Genomic DNA, 18,034 nt, shown 5'->3' on the forward strand with positions numbered 1-18,034 from the left:
TCACTATAGTCAATAAGATTGAACATTTACCTACAGTACATTTCTTTCTTTCATAAAATATAAACATTGTATAATGTAGTAATGGACAAAGTAGTATTCCTATTGCTGCTATCTGTGTGTTTGTAGCTAAATACCTCTCATGTGTCTCTCTGTGCAGCTGCGTCTGAGTGGGGGACGTAACCCAAACGAGGGGCGTGTGGAGGTGCTGGTGGAGAGGAACGGCTCCCAGGCATGGGGTACGGTATGCAGTGACGGCTGGGGCACCATCGAGGCTATGGTCGTGTGCAAACAGCTTGACCTCGGCTTCGCCAGCAATGCCTTCCAGGTGAGAAATGTTTTTTGAAATGTCTATTTATTTAACCTTTATTTATACAGGTAAATCAATTAAGAACAAATTCCTATTTTGACGACCTGTCCAAACATGCAGCAGTGCTCTCCGCAGCATTACAGCACTGTACAGTTACCCTACTGAAAAAAATGTCCTTGGCCCTTGTACCATGTAGGCTGTCCTTTTGACATCAATTCTGTTCCAAATGACAGCTTTCCCAAATTAGGGCCCTCATTCAGTCCTCTAAAACTGTGTGTGTATGTCTCTAGTTGCCAGGGGTGACAAATACCTCCTCTGGTGTTGTAGGACCGTCATCTCTTAACGGTTTGCACCTGAGAAGCATTACGCAGACCTTCCCATCAGACAGCACAGTATTTGTTGTGTCAAATGGTTTTTTACTAGACTGCTTGATAACAGTAATAGTGGGTTTGGAAAATCTCTGTAAACCTTGGAATGGAGGAAATGATGTTTGCTATAGAACAGAGATTTATGAGGAATGATTACTGTTACTCCTGAATTACAACATAACACAACGTATGAATACAATTCAACCGTATCTATTTTGTAGTCTGTAGTTGGTTTTAATATTTGTGATGGCTACACTTCAGGGATAAATGAAGAACTAAGCCAAGTAACAGTGACACTAATGCAAAGTTAGAGAGATAATGAACAGGTTGCCCCCTCTTGTGGTAAAAAATAAATATATATTTTTTTTAAATACAAAAATTAGGGGGTAGATCAGCTTTAATATTGCAGATAGATACCAACCGTCTTGTGGCTTTGCCCTTACAGTATGTGTTGCTATCCTCCTTGAATCCATAGGGAATGTGAATACTACCCGAAATTTTTTCGAACTAATTTACACTTACTGGTATCTACATACATGTACTGTTGAATTATCCAACTACTTAATTGAACATATAACTATAATAATATATTGACATAGCAAACACAACCTATGACAAAATTCCACAAATTCTCTGTCTGATCTAAACCATTCCCTGACTGCTATTATGCTGTGTTCCTGTCCTGTAGGAGACGTGGTACTGGCCAGGGGAGGTGAGTGCTGACCCTGTGGTGATGAGTGGAGTGCGATGTTCTGGCACTGAGATGTCCCTTTCCCAGTGCCTGCACCATGGAGCTCATCTCACCTGTCCTAAAGGAGGGGGACGCAATGCTGCCGGAGTCTCCTGCTCAGAGAGTAAGAGGGAACTCATACTGTCTTTTCCTCACAGACAGCCGTCTGCCTGGACTAGTTGTCTTGCATTGAAAGAGGATGATTGCTTGCATGCAAAAACATGCATTTGTCTGGCCTGGCCTATTATGGCTTAATGGCTATTATAAGCATCCTTCAGGCTCATCCTACCTTCAATCTCGTCTTTCAATCTTTTGAGTGCGGACCTGTAACATTGTAATTTCAGTAGTCAGCAGGATTACATGTTACAGTAAATTGTGAGGATAAAGTATGGTCTGATTTCGAACCAGTAACCGCCATAACTCCCTGCTCTCCCCTCAGCTGCCCCTGACCTGGTGCTGAACCCCCAGATAGTGGAGCAGACCACCTATATGGAGGACAGGCCCATGTTTATGCTGCAGTGTGCTTATGAGGAGAACTGCCTATCCACCACCTCCAGTGAGACCCCTGCCAACTCTTACCGCCGCCTGCTGCGCTTCTCCTCCCAGATCCACAACAACGGACAGTCGGACTTCCGTCCCAAGGCTGAACGCCACTCCTGGGTGTGGCATGACTGCCACAGGCAAGTAGCTCCGTGGATTTTTCTGTCTGTTTGTCTGTCTGTGAAACTGTATGATCATTTCCTTTTTTTTTGTTTAAATTGGTGATTTATTAACCTCACAGTTGTGTGGGTCAACAGGATTGGTTATTTTAACACTGTTTGGAAATTACTGTCAGAAGCAACAAAAAAACACATGTTTAGAGAAAGTTCCACTGAACATTTTCCATTTCCATAAGTTCTCTGCCCTGTAATTGACCATGGACTGAAACGTCTCAGATGTTTGTGGTCAAGGCATTGGATGAACTGTGCAATGTTGGCAGCTTCACACAGTCACCAGCTCTACACACATCAAACCCTTGGTGTATCCTCAGGTGGCCAAAACATGACAGTATGCAGTGGCGCTCCAATCAGCCTTCTGCCAACAGCCCTGTGGGATTATACATAGAATCGCTAAATATATACAATTTTTAAAATAAATGTTTATTTTCGGTTTCTTTGGCCTTGGTGCCATGTGTTTCAACAGTGTCTCGAGCTCTTGCATAAAAACCTATCTGCTTCAGAGAGAATATACTAGGCACCTCACTGTGATTGCACTGTGATTGAACTGTGATTGCAAACTAGAGGTTAGTTGAATAAACGTGTTTCTCTCTGTGTCCAGCCATTATCACAGCATGGAGGTGTTCACCCACTACGACCTGCTCAGCCTCAACGGCACCAAGGTGGCAGAGGGACACAAGGCCAGCTTCTGTCTGGAGGACACCGAATGTGAAGAGGGTAAAAGCCTGGAGAGACAGGGCGCATCCCAAATGGCACCCTATTCCCCAGTGCACTACTTTTGACCGAGGCCATGCAACTTACCTATTCATGCCATCCTCCGGGCAACCTTTTACCCTTTTTTACACTATTATGCCAACCTGAACCAAACTGTGGTCTGTCGTTCTTTTCAGCCTGGTTCCAGTAACTATGGCAGATGTGTAAATAGGCAAGTTCAGTAGGTTTGGCTACGCTTTGTTCACCTCAGTAGTGTGGAAAGCCCTCGTCTACCCAGTGTTCCTCACTCCAAGCAGAATATAATACAGCCTACACCCATCCAACTCTGAGCAATAGCCCAACTGTCACTCACAAAAGCATCCATCATGCAAAGGTATGTGCTTACCTGTTTGTCTTTGATTGATTATAACTTTGGCAGGTATTGAGAAAAGATATGAGTGTGCCAACTTTGGGGAACAAGGCATCACTGTGGGCTGCTGGGATACGTACAGACATGATATTGACTGCCAGTGGATCGACATCACAGACATTAAGCCCGGAGATTACATATTCCAGGTAAGTGACATGCTGTAAACTCCCAAACGGCAACCTATTCCCCATATAGTGCACTACTTTTGATAGGACTCTGGTCAAAAGTAGTGCACTATAGGGAATAGGGTGCAATTTTGGGCCGTAACCATAGTCATGCCACCACTATTATTCTATGTTATCGATTGAGGTTTTCATGTTGTATGCAAACTATGTATTTTGTTAGTTGTGGAGTTGGATTGGCTTCCTCGTCATCTCCATGTTGGACTAGTTGTCTCTGCCGGACACTTGTTAGATTGTCAATATGGCCACTCACAGCATTTGCCTCTGTCCCACAGGTTGTTATTAACCCTAACTATGAGGTGCCTGAGTCCGACTACACCAATAACTTCATGAAGTGCAGATGCAGATACGACGGCCACCGTATATGGATGTACAGCTGTCATAATGGTGAGGCAATGGTGCACCAACCATTGGTAGAGCGACTGTTTTACACCAGACATTCTGAGTTACTGCATTGTTCCACCACCCTCCTTGACTTAAAAGATAACTTCACTCATAAATGAAAGTTAGATGTTTTCAGAAGTAGACTAATGTCAAGATATATTGACATTAGTCTATATGCCATTCATTTTTGCCATTCATTTTTGGTGGAGGCATATGCAGTTGTTGGATCTACACAACTGATGTCGTGAGTGTTATGTATGTTACTGTATGTTGTAATAGCTTACGACAGCTTTACGTATGAATGGGTTGTCAGAATGAGTGGCACATGTCATAAAATGTCAGAGTGATGTATTCAGTCCTCTACTGTGGAACAACCTGACCCTGAACGGCGAAAAGTGCACCTTTACAGCTCCAGCCGTTGAGTTTGTGGGAGTCCGCCTGTCGGCCAAAGGCATTGGCCCACTCATGTCGAACATTGAAGTCGTCCACCGCATTCCGGAACCGACCTCAGCCTCTCAGGTGGCCTCATTCTTGGTCACGACAGCCTAGTACCTCCGGTTTCTGCCCCACTACTCTCAGACCACAGCGCCCCTTCGCCAGCTCCTCAAGAAGGACGAACCATGGGCCTGAACAGACACGGTCCACTCACTGAAGAGCCAGCTCACCACAGCCCCAGTCTTAGCTCACTTTGACCCCGTCTGCCCCACCATTGCCACCTGTGAAGCCTCAGCGGAGCACTAGGAGCTGTCCTCTCACAGCTGCAGAATGGCTTTGAGAGGCCCGTCGCCTTTGCTTCGAGGGCCCTGAGCCCCACTAAGTAACGGTACTCTGTGGTCGAACGAGAAGCACTGGCCTGTGTCTGGGCGTGCGAAAGGTGGTACCTCTACCTATACGTCCGGCTGTTCACGCTCCGAACTGACCACCAGTCTCTCACGACGCTACTGTGAGCCTCAGGAACTGGCCACAAGCCACTTCGGCTGCACAGATGGGCCGACCGCCTCAGACAGTATGACTATCAGCTGAAGTTCTCTCTGGGGAGGGATAACGTGGTTGCAGACCTCCTCTCACGCTCCATTGACGCTCCTACTCCGATTGTCTTGCCGGACGACAAAACAGAGCTCGTACAAATGCTCTACGCTCCCCTTCAGCCAGCCGTCTCAGGAACTGAGAACTGAACTGGAGGAACTGAAGCAAGCATCGGAACAGGACCCACACTGTCTACCCTGCACACCTACATACGCACTGGATGGCCAGCACGTGTGCCGGAAGATCTGGCGCCTTTCGCCAGGGTGACGCACAAACTTTCTTTCTGGGAAGACGTCTGTTTCTCTCGAGGGTTGTGCATTGTGGTCCCGAGTGGCCTGCATGCGCGTGTTCTATCCATAGCCCACAAAGGTCACTTGGGCATAGTGAAGGTGTCGAGACCTTGTGTGGTGGCCAGGCATCGACCACGACATTGAAGCCCTGTTCAGGGATTGTGCTGCATGCCTCCTCAGTGGGAAAACAGGAAAGTCCGCCCCACCCCACCCTGCAGCCTCTCGCATAGCCGCCCCGCCCCTGGACATCTGTTGCGAGATCCATGGGCACACAGTCCCTCACCATCAGCGCTTCCTGGTGGTGGCGTATGAACTCAGTGGCCAGAAGTGTTTCCTGTCGGAACTGTCGCAGCACAGGCCATCATGGACATCCTAGACAGCCTGTTCACAAGGTGGGGCCTACCCCTCACCCTCACCAAGGACAATGGGCTCCAACTAACCTCTGTCGAGTTCTCTTCCTATCTCAGCAACAAGGGAATCAAACACATCTGCACGGCCTACTACAACCCACAAGCTAAAGAAGGGGTGGAACGTTTCAACCAAACGCTGTAGAACGGCATCAGAGCGCACCTGGCCTAGGGGTGCACGTTCTGTACTGCCTTGACCCAAACAATCATGCGCTACAGAGCAAGCAAACACACAACTACACAGGTCTCCCCGGAATCTCTCATGCTAGGTCGTGGAGGGTGCCACTGGTGGCACAAGCATGTCAGAGGTAACCTTTGGAGAAGAAATGTCCGAACCCTCTGAGGAAGAAAGGCATTCTGAAGATGCCACAAGTTCCAGCAACAGTCACAGAACCCTTGACCTTGACTACCCATCGACTGTGGACAGTGACCCACCAATGGTGGTGGTAGTTGAACAGGTTAAACGTAATGATAACTCTGTTAGGACTGTCAGGTCAGGGGCTGGTCGAGTTAGGAAACGCCCAGTGAGACTCATTGAGACTATGCAGACACAGAGGGTTTTTCATACAGAATTCATTAGAGTACCTGTGTGGGTGTAGGATTAGAATCCAAGTCTATAGCCACATTTTCTTTTTTTTAACTTTTAACTTTCAAGAGACCCTATAGAGGTATAGGGTCTCCCGTGTGGCTCAGTTGGTAGAGCATGGCGCTTGCAACGCCAGGGTTGTGGGTTCATTCCCCACGGGGGGACCAGGATGAATATGTATGAACTTTCCAATTTGTAAGTCGCTCTGGATAAGAGCGTCTGCTAAATGACTTAAATGTAAATGTAAATGTAGGTAATGGGTCAGGGGTCATGTAGGCCAAGGTTTTTTTTTTCTGTCTGAGGTTCTTATTGTCACTGAGTGTACTGAACATGTAACAGGCATGTTTTCCTACGGGGTCTTTGAATTCCCCTAATTCTCTTTAGAGAATAGTCTTTGCACTGGAATATTTGGTGACATATGTATTGCAAGGTATTGCATACCTCATTTAGTTTCTTTGTAGTATGCAAGTGTAATTCAGCAGGGGAGAATGTAACAGGGTTGGTTATGTTTCCACTTGCCTCTAAAGAAATGTGTATTTGATGTTCAAGCATTCGTATTGGTTAGTTCAACTCTGATGACAATAAGGGGTGTTGTGATTGGCCCCGCTTGCAGATAGGGGGAGATCGCGAACGTCAGGTCTTCCCAGTATGAAAATGTGATGCGAGGGATAGGTCACGTTCTGAATACTGTTTTCTATTTTCTATTTTACAATGTGTACAAATTTGCTGTACGTTACTGATTTTATACATGTGTGGTTATATGGTACCTGTTAGGGATTGAGGGGCTTTCTGGGATGTGCTTTGGCATATGATTGCTGTAAATAATTGTGTTAGCTAGCATACACCGATGTCATGGTCACATAAGCCACGGCTAACACAGTTGTCTTCATGCTACAGATTTTGCCATCGACAGCCATCATCACTGTTAAGTCCTGCACAACTAACGTGCTGTTTCCCATTTAATCACAGGTATTTACACATGTTATATTTTGTATTGTATTTTTGTATTTTGTTCGCCCAGTATGAAAATGTGATGCGAGGGATTTTGCCATCGACAGCCATCATCACTGTTAAGTCCTGCACAACTAACGTGCTGTTTCCCATTTAATCACAGAAATAAATGATGCTCAACTGGGACCACTGGCCGAAGTGATTTATTATTTTAAAACACAACGCATGGAGAGTACACTATACATCTGTTACACTGGACAGAACAGGGCTCCGGGCAGCCGAGCGGAAATGGAGGAAAACTCGCCTCCCTGCGGACCTGGCATCCTTTCACTCCCTCCTCTCTACATTCTCCTCTTCTGTCTCTGCTGCTAAAGCCAATTTCTACCACTCTAAATTCCAAGCATCTGCCTCTAACCCTAGGAAGCTCTTTGCCACCTTCTCCTCCCTCCTGAATCCTCCTCCCCCTCCTCCCCCCTCCTCCCTCTCTGCTGATGACTTCGTCAACCATTTTGAAAAGAAGGTCGACGACATCCGATCCTCGTTTGCTAAGTCAAACGACACCGCTGGTTCTGCTCACACTGCCCTACCCTGTGCTTTGACCTCTTTCTCCCCTCTCTCTCCAGATGAAATCTCGCGTCTTGTGACGGCCGGCCGCCCAACAACCTGCCCGCTTGACCCTATCCCCTCCTCTCTTCTCCAGACCATTTCCGGAGACCTTCTCCCTTACCTCACCTCGCTCATCAACTCATCCTTGACCGCTGGCTACGTCCCATCCGTCTTCAAGAGAGCGAGAGTTGCACCCCTTCTGAAAAAACCTACACTCGATCCCTCCGATGTCAACAACTACAGACCAGTATCCCTTCTTTCTTTTCTCTCCAAAACTCTTGAACGTGCCGTCCTTGGCCAGCTCTCCTGCTATCTCTCTCAGAATGACCTTCTTGATCCAAATCAGTCAGGTTTCAAGACTAGTCATTCAACTGAGACTGCTCTTCTCTGTGTCACGGAGGCGCTCCGCACTGCTAAAGCTAACTCTCTCTCCTCTGCTCTCATCCTTCTAGACCTATCGGCTGCCTTTGATACTGTGAACCATCAGATCCTCCTCTCCACCCTCTCCGAGCTGGGCATCTCCGGCGCGGCCCACGCTTGGATTGCGTCCTACCTGACAGGTCGCTCCTACCAGGTGGCGTGGCGAGAATCTGTCTCCGCACCACGTGCTCTCACCACTGGTGTCCCCCAGGGCTCTGTTCTAGGCCCTCTCCTATTCTCGCTATACACCAAGTCACTTGGCTCTGTCATATCCTCACATGGTCTCTCCTATCATTGCTATGCAGACGACACACAATTAATCTTCTCCTTTCCCCCCTCTGATAACCAGGTGGTGAATCGCATCTCTGCATGTCTGGCAGACATATCAGTGTGGATGACGGATCACCACCTCAAGCTGAACCTCGGCAAGACGGAGCTGCTCTTCCTCCCGGGGAAGGACTGCCCGTTCCATGATCTCGCCATCACGGTTGACAACTCCATTGTGTCCTCCTCCCAGAGTGCTAAGAACCTTGGCGTGATCCTGGACAACACCCTGTCGTTCTCAACTAACATCAAGGCGGTGACCCGTTCCTGTAGGTTCATGCTCTACAACATTCGCAGAGTACGACCCTGCCTCACGCAGGAAGCGGCGCAGGTCCTAATCCAGGCACTTGTCATCTCCCGTCTGGATTACTGCAACTCGCTGTTGGCTGGGCTCCCTGCCTGTGCCATTAAACCCCTACAACTCATCCAGAACGCCGCAGCCCGTCTGGTGTTCAACTTTCCCAAGTTCTCTCACGTCACCCCGCTCCTCCGCTCTCTCCACTGGCTTCCAGTTGAAGCTCGCATCCGCTACAAGACCATGGTGCTTGCCTACGGAGCTGTGAGGGGAACGGCACCTCCGTACCTTCAGGCTCTGATCAGGCCCTACACCCAAACAAGGGCACTGCGTTCATCCACCTCTGGCCTGCTCGCCTCCCTACCTCTGAGGAAGTACAGTTCCCGCTCAGCCCAGTCAAAACTGTTCGCTGCTCTGGCACCCCAATGGTGGAACAAACTCCCTCACGACGCCAGGTCAGCGGAGTCAATCACCACCTTCCGGAGACACCTGAAACCCCACCTCTTTAAGGAATACCTAGGATAGGATAAAGTAATCCTTCTAACCCCCCCCCTTAAAAGAGTTAGATGCACTATTGTAAAGTGGTTGTTCCACTGGATATCATAAGGTGAATGCACCAATTTGTAAGTCGCTCTGGATAAGAGCGTCTGCTAAATGACTTAAATGTAAATGTAAATGTCGTGAGATGGAACTGCCACTGGACAGACTCAGAACACAGAGCGTAACAGCACCGGCGACTAGGCGCACCCAAGCAAAGCAGGCAGTGACCAGGTACCAAAGAACAATGAAACAGCGTTTCAACAAGGCAAACAGAGACGCCACCTGATGGACCTCCACTACCACCACCTGAGTCCCAGCCTCTGTGGGCTCCCGAAGGGCCAGAGCCACAAGTGGTGGCGGCTGAAGAACGGCCTATGCGGGCACGAACTCGCCCTGCTCATCTGGAGGGCTACTTAACCTCCATTCCCTCTTAGGCTCCGTTAGGTGTCTTCGCCAACCTCCAGGTTAATGGACTGAACTGTCTAGTTTGGAGAGTCGTTGTTTGCCTCTTCCGTTTAAGGGTTAATGTTTCTGTCTTACAGGTATCACTCTAGGTTCTATGGACATTTTTAGTTGGTACCAGTCCCTGGTTTTGGAAAGGGGGGGAATTATGTATGGTACGACGTCCTGTACGTCGTACTGTACGTTGTTATGGTTTACGACAGTGTGCTGCTTTACGTATGACTGCGTTGTCAGAATGAGTGGCACATGTCATACAACGTGCAATGTGAAACCATGCCGATGTGCGTTCTTTTACAGCTAAGCTAGATATAACAGTGGGACTTGCTTTCATCTTGACATTAGACGTCTGACGCACTTTGGTTTGAAAGTGTAATGCGTTAAAGTGTTGTGAAATGTTGAATTGTAACACTGTGTGAACATTTGTCTCCTTTCCTGTGTCCAGGTGGTTCGTTAAGCACTGAGACTGAGGAGGCCTTCCCTGGGCTACTGAACAACCAGGTTATACACAGATAAAAGGATGAAAGAGAAGAACAGAATCATCACCACCACAGAAAGACTGCCAAAAAGCCCCCAAACACTAGCTCTCTCCCTCCCTCCCAGTCAGCAGTCCAGGATAACTATTTTATCGTGTTGCCAATACGCCTACAGCTGTTATGAACCCTCCTAGTGGGGAGTGCCACAGTATATGGACAGCACTCATTGATTATGCCTAAAGAAGCAACCCACTGCCCACCTCTTTCAGACATCCCCTCTCCTTCTTAGGCAGATCATTTGATGTATCCTTCTGTCTTCCCTAAACCAGGTAGCCTCTCCCAGTCCCAGCTCTCTGGTTGAGGTCAATACGGGACTGAGAGTTTCTCTGTCACGCTTGGGTTAGAGACATGAAATGTACATCCCCACTGCTCCCCACTAGAGGTGATGATGAGACTCATATGGCACCCTATTCCCTATATAGTGCACTATGTTTGGGCCCTGAACAAAATTAGTGCATTATAAAGGGAATTCTGCTGCACTGTCTTTTTTTAATATGATAAAACGTGAATTCAAAGGTAATTGTCCAAGAGTTTGGATGTCTCCGACAAATAAATCTCTCTCTTGGACTATGAACAATACAGACTTTATTGATCATTAGCTAATACTAGTTTGTAATGGCTTTATGCAGTAGGTGCCTCATATAGGCTACTCTCTGAGTAGCTTAATGAAGATGCTTATTGAGGATGCAGTACAGTACAATACCATAATAGGATGCAATAACTAACTGCCAGTAAGTGCATTGCTGTTGGGAAATGTTTAACAAACAGTCTTATTCCAAGAGATGTCCTGTGCCTTTTTTTCTGACTTAGAATCTATTTCCTCTTCCTTGGGAAATTTAGACGACATCATTTTGGGGCGCAGGGTTGTTACCCTCACCGATCTTTTCATCTGTGGTACAGGGTACTCCCTCAGACGTCATCAATGTGCTCAACACGCTCTATTTGAAGTTATTCTGTGGTGTTCTCTCACTCTGACATCTGTAATTAACCCAAGTGCCTGAAGTTCCTTTTCCATTGTAAAAACTGTGACCAAATAGTAGACATTAGTCTGCTCCACACCACAACAGAGTGGTGGTGGTAGTACAGTAGTTAAAATGGAGGGATACAACTAATCCCCCTCAGTGCCTTATAGTGAGAAAATACCTGGGGTTTTTTTGTTTCCTTTTCGACATTCATGAACAATCTCATATTTTCCAGCAAACATAAGTAACTTATTGTTGTAAAAGTCAGGGATTTTAAATCGTTTTTTTTTTTACTTTGTTTTTTCTTTTACAATAATGTGTGTGCGAGTGTCTCATTATTTTATTGTACTTTTTATAATGGTGCTACCAAACTGTCCTCCTCTGTTTTATGAGGGTACAGTACAGTGACAGCTGAATCGCTAAAGTATGTTATGTATGCTAACTGTATACTTGATAATTTGCTTTCACTATATTAAAGGTAAGATTTATTGAGCAAACAAATCTAAGTTGTCGGTTGTATTTTCAGATCTATACATGTAAATTAGGCCTAATGCCACCTTCATCACACATGTCAGGGGGCGGCAGGCTAGAGAGACGAGCCAGCAACTGGAGGGTTGCCAGTTTGAATCCTGGGTCCAACGGGAAAAATTTGTCGGGAAGTGAGCTGGCAAGCGGAGGGTTGATGGTATCAAATCTTAGATGCCATTGCCTGCTGTTGTGCCCTTGAGCAAAGCACTTAACCCCCCAGAACATCTCGAAGTGTGGCCACCCCCCCCCCCCACCTCTCAAAAAAAATATATATATATTTATACGTATGTCTGTAGGAGGGGTTGGGTTAAAAGCGGAAGTACAATTTCAGTTGGACCTTGTGTGCAATTTTAAATCTTAATCACAGTTCTCGAATTTGCTGCCATCTTCTGGTTGTTTAAGGTAGTGATTTGGCTATGGACCATAAAGGAGTAGTGTTTCATGTAGGACAGTGTATGCTCTCCATCCTCGGGTCATCTATACACCCACTACAGTTTGTTCTTCATTGCTCTGCTGACTTTCCTATCATTCCTACAGTATGGCCAAGGGATGTCCTTTAACATCTACATTGCAATACTTCAACAGGAGTGAATTTTTTTTTTGTGTGGCATCAGTGACATTCTCACAACTAGTTTAACTTTTTCATGTATGTATCCATGCCATTTGTTAGGGAATTATGCATTGTGCTATACCTAAAGAGGTGAGAAATACAGTTACACTACATTTACGTTCGCAAGTGCCATGCTCTACCAACTGAACCACAAAGGACATGATGGTCCATAAGGCAAATGTCAGAATGAGTTTGAAGTTCTACAACAGTTTGACTTTCTGCAGCAAGCTAATCCGAATGCCAAGCTTTGTATACTTAAATTGGAGCTGTTCACTTTGGTAACTGGTGTTCAGTGAAAACTAGAGGGACTTCCTGTTGTCATTGGTTGGAGTAAATCCAGGCCTCATTGCTCTTTGTTTGGACTGTCTCCTGTGCTAATGTAAGCAGCCCTGTATTACTCAGCAGCAGGACTAATAAGGTTAATCTCCAGCACCCCCAGGAACAGGGCTGCTGTTAAGAAGACTGTGAAGCAGCTTTTCTGGTTAAGACAAATGCTCCTGGTCTAAAGCAGAGGCTGTGTACCAAATGGCACCCTATTCTATATATAGTGGACTACTGTTGACAAGAGCAGTATGGGCCCTGGTCAAAGTTGCCTAGTGCACTATAAAGGGAATAGGATGCCATTTGGGACACAGATATAGATGTAGCAGCTAGCCTCAGCGATGCATAGCCTGCTACCCTGGAAGATGGAATTCATCCAGCACCATCAATTACACACCTAACACCCCCTCTGACACTTTTAGTTTTTAGTCCTCCAGACTGATTAGATGTTAGAGGAGCAGGCAGGCGACATATCCAAGTGGTTGTTTAATCCCTTACCATCTACCAAGACCACCCATTCCCCTGATGTACTGTAGCTAGTCTCTCTATTAATCCACGTCTTCCCACCAGGGCGGATAATGGTAGCAAGAGCCATCTGAAGACCGGAAACCCCAAACCAGAAGGTCTCCACGAAGTAAATACACACACACACACACACATACACATACACACACACACACACACACACACACACACACACACACACACACACACACACACACACACACACACACACACACACACACACACACACACACACACACACACACACACACAGAGTCTGGCTTGTTTTGCAACCAGGGAGGGAAGACCACCTACCGTGCTGTGCCACCAGGAGGGGGAATGTCACAGGTAACTTGAGACGGAGTTCAGTGGGTAACGACGGACATTCGGTTGACTAGACACACTTGGGCCAGGGAAAATCTCCTTCTGCTCTATGAGGTAACAAAGAGCTGCATTCATGTGATAAAAGGTTAATTATGCGAGGCTTGGCTGAATAGATTCTGTGCGTGCTAAACTGAAGGGGATGGTTCAGCAGTCTCTTTCTCAGGCTCGGCCTGAGAGAGGACAGGGAACCAGAACAGGTGATTGGGTCTAATTTCTCTTACGGTCAAGAGTAACCTCAGAGTTCATGGGAAAGTCCTGTCTCTGTTGTAGCATCCTAAATGGCACCCTATTCCCTATGTAGTGCAGTACATTTGACCAGAGCATAGGCTTACATAGGAAATAGGGTGCCATTTGGGATGCAGCCTGTGTCCCTTTGTCCAATATTACTTGAAATCTCTTCACCTCCTTAGTTATACCCAGAATGACTTTTCTGGGAATATTTAGTTTAACGGTGAGAAATACTACTACTTTCTGGGAGATTTAGTCAGGCTAGTCCTCCTCTATAAATCTTGTGGACAAGAGAATATATTACCTGGAACTGAAAGCAGCTTTCTGGGAAGTCCTGTTTTTCAAGCCCGAGGTTGCAACTTTTCCCTCTATGAAAAACAGTCTGACTAGACATCAGTACACACACACACAGTCTGTGTGAAACCAGTGTTTGTGCATCCATACTACTATTGGATTGATGAAGAGGGCCAATCTCAGTCGAATGTACTGTCCCAAAACAAGGCATGAATATGTACATTTACAGATTATCATACAGTTCGTGTACAAATTGAAGTTGCAACATCCATTTTTGGACGTATTAATTAATATGTACCCATTGATTCTTGAAGAGTATAACTAATACATTTCTCATGAACTTAGTTCAACTGTCGTACCCCATCAGAACCCAAAATATAAGCTTGTTTTACTCCAAGTTTGTAAACAAAGTAAATGTAAACACCGCATATTCTCAAAACATGTTTAAAACTATACTTTTGATGTTATGGATTGTCAATCCTTTATTTATTCAACATTTAACTAGGCAAGTCAGTTAAGAACACATTCTTATTTACAATGACGGCCTAGGAACAGTGGGTTAACTGCCTTGTTCAGGGGCAGAACGACAGATTTTTACCTTGTCAGCTCGGGGATTCAATCTGGCAACCTTTCGGTTACTGGCCCAACGCTCTAACCACTAGGCTACCTGCCGCCCCATCCATAGCTGTCTAAGAATTTGAGCTTTTTACTGAAACAGTGGTGGGGAACACACTTTGTTATTGTTTCAACTGCGGAATTGCCCCTTTAAGCTAAAACATCCAAACGATTTTCTGCATCATCCAGAAGTATAGAAGAAGTATACGTTTGATTTATTATGATACAATTCACAAGTTAAGAAACAGTATGCATTTGAACTGAAAAAAAAAACCATATAAAAGGTATACCAATTTATCAAACTAAAGAGTTTAATGTTAAAAAGGCCAAATTAAATACATTTTCATTTTGCTCAACATTGCCATCTTCAGAATACATTGAAATAATATTTACAATATATGAGAATAAGTCCATCTGACTTTCATTATAACCTACCCTCAAAATGTTCCATAAAATCTATAGTTGGACATTTCTGTAGTGTTAGATTATCTGTAACATAACACTAACAGATTTCAGTCAGACAGAAGAAACTCAGCATTTAACATTCAAAACACATCATTATGAAATGGATGTAATTCCATGGAGCAATGTCATATTTAACCAATTACTTATAAACTAGATGACTGACAAGGAGCTGTTTTGAAGCCACCACACCTCCACCTTGACACCCCAACCATGGTAAAAAATATTTTGGAAGCTATAGAAAAGTCTAAATTAGTTTTAGCCACATTTATTCCATTACAGACTCCGTAATGCATACTTTAAAATTACATTATGTAAGCTAAACATCAAAAATAATTATGAAACATACAAATATATACAGTACCAGTGAAAAGTTTGGACACACCTACTCATTCAAGGGTTTTTCTTTATTTTTACTATTTTCTACATTGTAGAATAATAGTGAAGACATCAAAACTATGAAATAACACATATGGCATCATGTAGCAACCAAAAAAGTGTTAAACAAATCAAAATATATTTTAGATTTCAGATTCTTCAAAGTAGCCACGCTTTGCATTGATTTACAGCTTCGCACTCTTGGCATTCTCTCAACCAGCTTCACGAGGTAGTCACCTGGAATGCATTTCAATTAACAGGTGTGCCTTGTTAAAAGTTAATTTGTAGAATTTATTTTCTTTGAGCCGATCAGTTGTGTTGTGACATGGTAGGGGTTGTAAACAGAACATAGCCATATTTGGTAAAATAACAATTCCATATTATGGCAAGAACATCTCAAATAAGCAAAGAGAAACGACAGTGCATCATTACTTTAAGACATGAAGGTCAGTCAATTTGGAAAATGCCAAGATCTTTGACTATGTCTTTAAGAGCAGTTGTAAAAACCACCAAGCGCTATGATGGAACTGGCTCTCATGAGGACCTCCACAGGAAGGGAAGACCCAGAGTTAACTCTGCTGCAGAGGATGAGTTACTAGCCTCAGAAATTGCAGCCCAAATAAATGCTTCACTGAGTTCAAGTAACAGACATGTCAACATGAACTGTTCAGAGAAGACTCTGTGAATCAGGCCTTCATGGTCAAATTGCTGCAAAGAAACCACTACTAAAGGACAACAATAATAAGAAGAGACTTGCTTGGCCCAAGAAACATGAGCAATGGATATTGGACCGGTGAAAATCTATCCTTTGGTCTGATGAGTCCAAATTTGAGATTTTTGGTTCCAACTGCCTTCTTTGAGACGCAGAGTAGGTGAACGGATGATCTCCGTATGTGTGGATCCCACCGTGAAGAATGGGGGAGGAGGTGTGATGGTGCTTTTCTGGTGACACTGTCAGTGATTTATTTAGAATTCAAGGCACACTTAATCAGCATGGCTACCACAGCATTCTGCAGCGATACACCAACCCATCTGGTTTGCGCTTAGTGGGACTATTATTTGTTTTTCAACAGGACAATGACCCAACATGCCTCTAGGCTGTGTAAGGGCTATTTGACCAAGAAGGAGAGTGATGCATCAGATGACCTGACCTCCACAATCACCTGACCACAACCCAATTGAGATGGTTTGGGATGAGTTGAACCACAGAGTGAAGGAAAAGCAGCCAACAAGTGCTCAGCATATGTGGGAACTCCTTCAAGACTGTTGGAAAAGCATTCCAGGTGAAGCTGGTTGAGAGTGTGCAAAGCTCAAGGCAATGGGTGGCTACTTTGAAGAATCTCAAATATAAAATATATTTTGATTTGTTTAACACTTTTTTGGTTACTACATAATTCCATATGTGTTATTTCATGGTTTTGATGTCTTCACTATTATTCTACAATGTAGAAAATAGTAAAAATAAAGAAAAAACCTTGAGAGAGTAGGTGTGTCCAAACTTTTGACCGGTACTGTATATATAAAAACATCTGTCAAAGTATAATTTTTTTAAAGTTCTAATGCTACCGTCTCCACTACAATAAAAAAATACTTAAATACATGTAATTTTGTCTTTGATACATTTAATTGAAAACTGCTTCTTCTGAGGAGTGCCACTATGGCCGACCTTTGGCTTCAAAGCCTTTCATTGGCCAATACATATCAGCAATCCAGGGTTTATATTAATCATTGTATTTAACCCACGTACTGTCAATGTATATCTATATCATCACCAAAAGTTAACAATCTAATGTCCTTCATTCATACAATTGATCAATACAAAAACAAAGAAATCAAGAAGTTGGGGTTGTTTAGGAATCGTCTTCGATTTTTAACAAGCTTGCTGCCGAAAATAAAGCGAGCAAAAGTTAGGATAAGCTAAATAAGATGGCTGCTAAAATACACTTGACCTGAACTCACTGAGCTGACAGAGGCAATCTTCACAGAAACTACAGGCACTGGAGACAAGAGCACTTCTCGGCCTAACGCTTCACTTGAAGGCAATCAAATGTGCTTACATAGCTAGACATAGCCTACCCACACACATACAAGTCAATCAACGCACGGCAAAATGAACAGTAGTCACCAAACAAACACTATGCATGGCACATTTACGTTTTACAAAAGAACCATCTGAGCATTGACGCAACATGCAAGAAGAATGCAAGCATAATTTGGACCATTTGGTTTTGTAAAGCAAGCAATCTCTGTACAGGCAAAAGTAAACAGACTTAAGATACAGTAAGTAAATGGTTATAAATACAGAGATAGGAAATACATTTGAGAGAATTAAGAGTCTGGGGATGTATTACAGAAAACAACGTAACTGTCAAATCGTATCTTATTTCACTTTAGAGGGGCCTTTAGGATTTTAATGGGTAATACAGCCCCAGCATCATATACTGTACATGCGTTAGTTGAGTGGAGTATAGAACAGTGTGAGGGAGTCGAGTACAGGG

At 44.5% G+C, this 18,034-nt stretch overlaps 1 protein-coding gene and 1 long non-coding RNA gene across 5 annotated transcripts in view; both read left to right on the forward strand.

The window, feature by feature from the left end:
• Positions 1 to 11,713, forward strand: part of LOC139576521 (lysyl oxidase homolog 2B-like) — a 66,173-nt gene extending 54,460 nt beyond the window's left edge. For all 4 annotated transcript variants that reach the window (XM_071402720.1, XM_071402719.1, XM_071402721.1 and 1 more), the window contains 7 exons: positions 158 to 325; positions 1,364 to 1,529; positions 1,845 to 2,085; positions 2,723 to 2,838; positions 3,254 to 3,390; positions 3,702 to 3,813; positions 10,160 to 11,713. In XM_071402720.1, the coding sequence (XP_071258821.1) occupies positions 158 to 325; positions 1,364 to 1,529; positions 1,845 to 2,085; positions 2,723 to 2,838; positions 3,254 to 3,390; positions 3,702 to 3,813; positions 10,160 to 10,230 (1,011 nt within the window). In that variant the 3' untranslated portion in view covers positions 10,231 to 11,713. The remainder of the gene's footprint in view (positions 1 to 157; positions 326 to 1,363; positions 1,530 to 1,844; positions 2,086 to 2,722; positions 2,839 to 3,253; positions 3,391 to 3,701; positions 3,814 to 10,159) is intronic.
• Positions 3,849 to 7,256, forward strand: LOC139576522 (uncharacterized). Its single transcript, XR_011675133.1, has 2 exons — positions 3,849 to 6,201; positions 6,373 to 7,256. It is a non-coding gene; the product is annotated as an uncharacterized lncRNA (long non-coding RNA).
• Positions 11,714 to 18,034: the final 6,321 nt, after the last annotated feature.

The sequence above is a fragment of the Salvelinus alpinus genome, chromosome 5 (assembly GCF_045679555.1).
Source record: "Salvelinus alpinus chromosome 5, SLU_Salpinus.1, whole genome shotgun sequence".
NCBI lineage: Eukaryota > Metazoa > Chordata > Actinopteri > Salmoniformes > Salmonidae > Salvelinus > Salvelinus alpinus.